This window comes from Pygoscelis adeliae, unplaced genomic scaffold (genome assembly GCF_000699105.1).
Source record: "Pygoscelis adeliae isolate BGI_AS28 unplaced genomic scaffold, ASM69910v1 Scaffold172, whole genome shotgun sequence".
NCBI classification, from domain to species: Eukaryota; Metazoa; Chordata; class Aves; order Sphenisciformes; family Spheniscidae; genus Pygoscelis; species Pygoscelis adeliae.
This window is the reverse complement of record NW_008824338.1, coordinates 6,951,780-6,959,517: the sequence shown is the minus strand read 5'-3', so window position 1 is coordinate 6,959,517 and position 7,738 is coordinate 6,951,780. Positions and strand designations below refer to the sequence as shown.

The window sequence follows — 7,738 nt, the reverse complement described above, 5'->3', positions numbered from 1 at the left end:
ATCTTCCCCGGCACCGAGGTCAGGCTGACAGGCCTGTAGTTCCCCGGATCCTCCTTCCGGCCCTTCTTGTAGATGGGCGTCACACTGGCAAGCCTATGTAGGCTAAGTAGTCGGCGTATACCTATTCACTTTCCTCTGAATGCTTCACTTTTCCTCTTTCTACTCCACCTTCCAACCTCTGCCCTTATATCCCACCTCTGCCTCCTACTGATATTCCCTCCTCCTCCTCCTCTTCCTCATAAAAATTAGGTGGAAGTTTAACCAGTCTAGAACTATTTTTAAGGGGTATCTAAGTCATTCCTCATCTTTGGGACCAGCTTCAAGAAGTGGGATTGAGACAAGCAAAATTCAGCATCTTGAATACATGCAATTTTCACAGCTACCGTTACAGATTAGTATATAGATCTAGTGTTGATACGTTGTTTTCTAGAACACAATTTCTCTCCAGTTATGGCTCTAACACTACAGCAACAATGATAGGCTTCCATATGAATCCAATTTATGCTCACTTTCTAAGTAAATACTAGCTGAAACCTGAATAAAATACTTACGCTTTAGGATATTTCTCTGCTCCAGCTCTTCAGTTGTAGGCCTCTGGCTAAGTCTCCTGTGAGAACAAAGTAAGTGACTGATTTAAAACCAGATCCAAATAACACATTATGATTTGTAATACAGCTTAAAAGGTGTTTCTCACATGGTCATGCTATCCTTTGCCAGCAGAGGTATTCAACAATAGAGGTAATTGCCAGACACAGTTATAATAACTGTGCATGTAACCACAGTGTCAAGTGGCCATTTGTTTTAAAAGATGTACTATTGCCTCTCGAACACATAAATAATTGATACTTGCATAATACTACAGAAATTGTACCAGCAAGTTTAAATTCCTCATTTACAGGTAGAATTTTATGAAAGAGTCCATAAACCCTTTTTGTCCCCAAGCACCATAATTATGGTAAGTTGTGCCATTGTAAGATTATTTTCAGATATTTTGAATGCAAATCCTATTGATTATTTTTTTAAAAAAACACAACATAAGCTGTGCATTCCCCACTGATTTGTACATACAGTACAATCGGGAGTTTTAACTGAAAGTTAATTTTATTTAGTTACGTATATATAACGACTGCCATTAAAAAAGAAAAAACCCTGAGATATTAATTTTCTGGTTTGTGTGGTGGAGAACATCGTTGATATTGTCTCTGTGTTTACTAAACAGGTTCACTTGTTCACTTGAGAAAAGGAGCAAGAAAAATGTCAGCAGTAAAATTAATTTTGCAGATGTGCTAAAGATAGATGCCTCTCTGTCCAGCAAACCTCACACAGTTCACTACAGATTATCTTCGGCCTCATGAAACCCATCTCATTCAAACCATGCTTGGACTTTCACATTTGGCGGGGAGGACCAGCAGGTTTACCCCAAGTGACCAGCCCCCGCTGTAGGAAGTCCCAGGCTGGGACCTGACCTGACCCTGACCAAACTATGGGAACAGGTTTCCCATCAGACCTCGATGCTGCCGGGTGCTGACCACCACGCCAGGAATTTTTAAGGAACTGGCGTCAAACTTGGTTGTGATTTCAGGCATGAGCACAGCCCTGACATGCACAGATGTTGTCTCCTGCCACCAAAGCAGAGTTGCATGGGGAGCGTGCCAGCTTCCCAGCAGAACCAACAATGTACCTGTGCAAGGAGCTCAGGATGGGGACCGGAGCGGTTTCTGCAGTTTGAGCCCCCGAGGGAGCACCAACAAGCAGGATGTGATCACCGGAGCTGGGATTCGGTCACGAAAGCGGTGATAACAACCACACCACTTTATTAGCAGAAGAAAAATGATCCTTGGGCTCTACACAACAGATGTATCACTCTTACGTTTAAGGGAAGAAATAAATGACTTAGCCAGCCACCCGATTCACAGAGCAACTCAGCTCATCTTCTAAGTGCTGATGCAGGACTGCTGTACTCTGTACTGGAGCAGTACCGGCTGGACTACCCAATGTCTGGATCTCCAACAAACACAGGACATACTTCAAATCTGCCTGGACAACATTTCTGAGCACAAGAGAAGCAAGGACAGGTCTGGGAAAATCCAGACATGTTGTAGTCTATTCTGAGAGACCAGGAAAGCCAAAATTAACATTTATGAGGATTTTTTTTTAAAAGCTTGTAAAAATGCAAGTGAAAATTAGTCTTTTTTATGCAATGTTCTCAAGTCCGGGAAGAGAAAGTAATATATATCCCATAGCAGTTAAACAGCATGAGAAAGACATGCCTCAGAGGTGAGCGCAGCAAAACACTAAACACTGACCTACAAAGCCAGCCTCCCTCCATTTCTTTTGCTGGAGCCAGCACATGAATAATGAAGGAGTTAGAGAGCAGGAGGAGGATGGGGAGGGCCAGGAGGGACGAACATGCACAGGCATGCTCTGTGTGTCAGGAACTACTACTCCGTCCGAGATGGGGATATACTAGTGCAAGTGCCCGCTAACCAATGTGAGAAAAACCTTGAACCATGGCACTGATTATTCTGGAGTCACTCTTACTCTCTTCATCTTCTTAAAAAAACCCCAAACAACCCCAAAACCCAGACGCTCTTGGATTTGTTTCCTGCAGAACCAAAAATGCATTACTGACATTTTAAAGTTTTTTGAGAAAAAAAAAATACTGTTTTCCAGGCAGTTGTACCACAAAGATCCTGCACCGCACACTGGGCTGCATTTAAAACGTGAACCCAGTGTTCTTGATTCTCCTCCTCCACCTCCGCCCAGCGAAATCACATTTACCCTGCCACTGATACCTCACTAGCTTCGTTCCAATCTGATGTCTGATTTCCTGCCTCTCCTCTTCAGATGTACGCTGCAAGATATTTTTGTCTTCTAATTCTTTCTTAGAAGGTCTGTTGCCAAGTTTGATAGCAAGAGTATCCCTGCGACGAATTTTACTTGCCAAAGAGCCTGAGGAAAGGAGGAGGGTAGATTTAGTTCATTCATGCTTAGGTTACAGATACAAACTCTGAGTAAGAACTTTAATACCTCCCCAAAGCAGCAGCCTTGTTCCCACATGCAGGAGAGGAATTTTAATTAACATCAAAAGAAAAATAGTTTTAGCTCAGTTCACAACAATAAAAAGCTCAAAGGCTTGGATGAAAAAGCTACCAGCGAAATTGATAGAGGAGTTTTATAAACATCACTTGTCATCTGTGAAGTGACAGGATAAAAATGACAAATCTACGCTTAAGTGTCTTTGAAGGCTGATACATTACAGGTTGGCTTATTTATCTACTTAGTATATTTAGCAACCTGCTGCTCTTTTACTTCTGCTTTAAATGGTTTAGTCCTGTTCTCTCATCTTTTCCCTCATTCTATTTGTTTTTTCAATCTAATACCACTTAGTTCTTGTATAGTGCTTTTCATCTTCAACTAATTTGTAAATTAAAGCAAAATATACGGTTTAGAAAAGTGCTCTGAGTGCTTGTAAAGTAACCTAGGCAGGAACGCCCAGGCACGGAAGCAATCTGTTTATCGATAAAACAGATACAGTAGGGACAAGGGCTGTGTAATTTTGCCAGCGTTAGGTTCAGCCAGCTGTGGAAGGAAGAGTATTTTTCATGGCCTTTAGTCTTTCCCTTGCCTCTTGATATTCTGACCAAGGGGCTACATATGTCCTAAACTGGTAGGTTTTTATGACATTAGACAGTTTGGCAAGACCACAGGCTCCCAGCTCAATTCTCATAAGACACCGTGCTGCTGTCTGAATACATTAATTTTTGGTTGCTACCACTTTGGATCATATTCAAACCAAACGCAGAACTGCAGAAGACTTCAGCCTCTTGAGCTAGCTGGCACTTCACCTTCTGCCACACCAGTGTCCAAGGAAAAAAAAAAAATGTTCATTTTCCCTCCCCCCCCTTTCTGTACACAGCACTTTTGTGTTCAGGCCTTCTTCACTAAGCACAGCGAAGCACCTCCTCCTGAACAGCTGCAGGCAAGGCTCTCAAGCCATGGTTTCATGGTCATTTTATTCTGACATAAGGCCACCCTGCTGGTGGTAGGGGTAGGGCTGCCCTCCTCTCTACCCCTGACAGGCTGTTGCTGCCACCTCCTTTGCTCCAGCAAAGGTGCAACCATGTGGTGAGCTGGATCAGGGAACCTATTCTACTGAAAATCAGTCACCACTGCAAAACCAAACATGAGTGCTGGCCTAAGAGAAAAAGGAACAGTTGGGAGCAGGGATGAGGCAGAGGGTGGGCAGCACAACCCCCTTCAGCAGCAGCAAGGACTTCTGCCAAATGATATATGGTGATGATACAGCCACGACCCCAGATGAAATTTCAAAGCTGTAAACTTAGAAGTAATCCACTGTGATCTGCTCTGTCTGCTAAGGTGCTCCAATGCTTAAAAACACCGTGGTCAAAGAGGAACAAATGACTTTCAGACAGTGAAGCTGCTGACTGATGGGCCTCCTCTGTTGTCCACCCCTGCCTGTTACTCCCACAAGAAACTCCGGGATTTCTAGTGCAATTCAGTTGAAAGCTACACTGGTGCTTTAACAGTAGAGGTTCATGACATGGGCAAGCCAAATCAATGGCTCACTGATGCCCTAACATGGACGCCTTGTTCCATCCTCATGTTCTCCTGAACCTGCTCCTCCCACCTCCACTCCCACCCATGCAATGCTTGATCTGCTCCCACCATTGCATGGACCCCAGCAGGTTTCTGATCACAATCATCTGGGAGAAGTGGGACACTCATTTCTCAGTAGTGGTAAAATATTAAATCATCTAAAACCACCCCATGCAGCCGTACCCTCTCTTTACTTTGCACTAGCATGGGTCAGGCATGCTCACATAACGCAATGTGCAAAAGGTAGCCTGCAACCTCTCAGCAGGATGCCCTGCCAGAGAACCAGGTCCTGAAACACAACCACCCATGGATTGATGTGCTTGCTAGCAGCTCCATCCCAAAGTCTTTGCTCTCCTGAAGGCCACAATTTAATGGAGGCAGCTGCACAAAATCTCGCTGGGTGTAGATGTCTTTGGACTACACTCAACCAGTAAGTTCCAGTTAGCAATGTGGATGCAATCACAGCAGCTTAGTAGGCTCTCTGAGCCAGCCCAGGCCAAACATGTATATTAGATATAGCTGAAGGTGGCCACCCCTTCCCAGTACACCCTTCTTGTCAGCGGCTTACTTTCAGCACTTGCATTATCATCATCGTCATCATCATCATCATCTGTGTACAGTATCGGTCCGTCAGAGTCTGAGTCACTGCTGTGGCTCTCTCTGCTACTTTCACTCTCAGGAGGGGCAGCAGCATCAGAAGCCTCCTCCACCGGTTCAGAGTGTGCCTGGTCAGTTGCCTCCGCTTCTTGGTCTTCTTGGGTAGCCAAGCTGTTAATTCAGAAGCAGACTTAGTGTCACATTAATGCAAGCAGCACAGAACACAAATGGGAGACAGACTGTATAAGCAAGTATGAAAACAAAAGTTCTGTTACTCAAACTAACTTCTCGCTTTCTGAAAAACATACATACATAAAACATATATAAAGTCTGTGTATGTGTATACGTATCTGTGTGTATATATGTTAGGAAAAAAGATGCTAACAGTCTGGAATGATGTGCTGCAAAGCCTGCATAAAGAAAAATCCTAATTCTTTTTTATTTCTTGTGGGATGGGACCAATAGTACATAAAAGCTACTAAGAAGAGAAAAACAGCTCATGAAGTTGGGGGTGAGAGTTGGAGAGCAGACAGGAGTACAAAGCCTAACTCTATTTATTGCAAATACAGTTTTACTGCTGTTGAGTCCAAAATGTTCATGCCCATTGCTGACGAACACGGACATCAGCAGCAGAGCGCTCTCTGCCTTGGGAAAATCTTTACGTAAAGGAAGGGTAGAGCAAGGGGAGAAGCAGCACAGGAGCGTAATGCTGGCACAGAGATACCAGCAAGAATTTAAAGGGAAGTCTCTAGGCCACTGGCATCTAGACTAAACTGTCTTGGGTTGTTATGAAAGATGCTGGTTCTCATGGCAGAGAAAAGACAGATTAATAAGCTGGTTTCTTTTTTGCTGCCAACTATTTTGCTTAAAAAATGTAATTATGACCTTGCTCTTGACTAGATTTTATAGTATCTGAGACTTAGACAAGCTATTAGGCAGTGACAGACCAAACACCTACTAACCGAAGCCTGAAACTGTCATTTTCAAGTCTGCAAGTAAATTCAGCTATCAAATTGAGAGCTTTAGCAGTGAGATATTTAATGATATCCACAAAAAAAGTAAAACCCCCTTGTAATTCAACATCGCTTCTTGTTTGCCTTTATGAGGGAGAAATAAAAATGTTATCAGCTACTAGCTGAATTGCTGACTGCAGTGGTCACATTAAGCCATGCAACGATGTAGGAGGCAGGTTATGAGCAATGACCTTCTGGGGAAACATGAGGTACTGCAGGTGAATGGCTCAAAGACATTGGCAAAGAACAAATTGTGCTGGGATGCAACACTGCCCTGGGCCTCCAAGAAAAGGACACAGTTACCAGTCAGTAGGAGAAACAGGAGTGATCCCCATGCACCTACAGTGTCCCTTACGAAAAGAAATGTGGCTTCCTTGGCTGTGGGTCTTACCACTTACCCATGACAGCCATACCATTTTACCTTTTTGTGTCTTCTCCACTAGCATCTGGACCGCTGTCCAGGGCCGTACTGCTCAGGCTCTCCTCTGTGTCACGCTGGGTCTGGAGAAGAGGCTTAGTATCTGATCCAGGGACGGCTGGCCCTGCCACGCAGCCGTCTGGCACATCTTGGGCATCTGAGGAGGCAGCGGGCTGACCAGCTGCAGCAGGAAAAGGAGGTGGAAGTGGAGGTGGAGGAGGGGCAGCGGTGGGAGGAGGGGGGACAACGAGCTTGCTTGTTTGGTCTGCGTCCTCCATTTCAGAAATTACTATGGAAGGTTGCTCAGGCTCTGGTTTTTCTGCCTTCGCTTCCAACCTGTTGGCTGTGGCACCTGAGGGGGAAGAAGCAGCCCCATCCGGCGCTGTTCGCGGGGCAGACTGTTTCCCAGGTTTTTTCTTGCCCCTGGTAGTCCCTGATGTGCCCGATTTGCTGGAAGTCTCCTTAGAGGCTTTGGGATGAGATGATGTGGACGAAGGAGATGGTGATGAAGAGGACTTGGAGACTGGTGTTTTTTTTGCATGAGAGGAACTAGCTAAAATAAGAAAAGATAAAGCATTTTACAGTCTTGCAACTATATGATTTTTGCACCGTTCTTTCTGCATGGATTGACGTGTGCTGATATTTAAAAAATGAAAGAATTACACTTGATACTTCTACAATCCTTCATCTATATGCTTGAGATGAGTAAATGTTGCAGTTCAAATTTCACCTTTGAGGTGGGAAAAACTGAAACGGTGAATACTTGCCCAAGAACAGTGGAGGGGATCAACCTCACAAATGGGTGAGAGTTTGATTCTAGCATTCTGCATTGGCCCATTACAACTTGCTTGGACGTCATCTAAAAAGTCCACTTCTTATTCCAAACATGTTTAGTGCCCTGTTTAAAAAAATTGCTACCAGAGAAAACTGCCTGACCTTTTCTATTACATGAATTTTTGGTCTGAGCACTAGGAGAACACCACGATTTTCCTTATGCTTTTCAACGAACAACTCAGGACCACTATGGGTATCAGTTAATTACCTTTCACAATGTTATTGCAAGTGGTGTGCTCCTAGTTAATGGCAAGCA

At 44.1% G+C, this 7,738-nt stretch overlaps 1 protein-coding gene across 1 annotated transcript in view; it reads right to left on the bottom strand.

Annotated features, from left to right (window-relative positions):
- The window catches only part of PHACTR2 (phosphatase and actin regulator 2), a 63,184-nt gene that overhangs the window by 16,150 nt on the left and 39,296 nt on the right, over positions 1-7,738 (bottom strand). Inside the window, exons 5-8 of the mRNA XM_009319154.1 lie at positions 6,652-7,201; positions 5,189-5,388; positions 2,796-2,952; positions 552-607 (exon numbers count right to left, since the gene is read on the bottom strand). Coding sequence (XP_009317429.1) covers positions 552-607; positions 2,796-2,952; positions 5,189-5,388; positions 6,652-7,201 — 963 coding nt within the window. The remainder of the gene's footprint in view (positions 1-551; positions 608-2,795; positions 2,953-5,188; positions 5,389-6,651; positions 7,202-7,738) is intronic.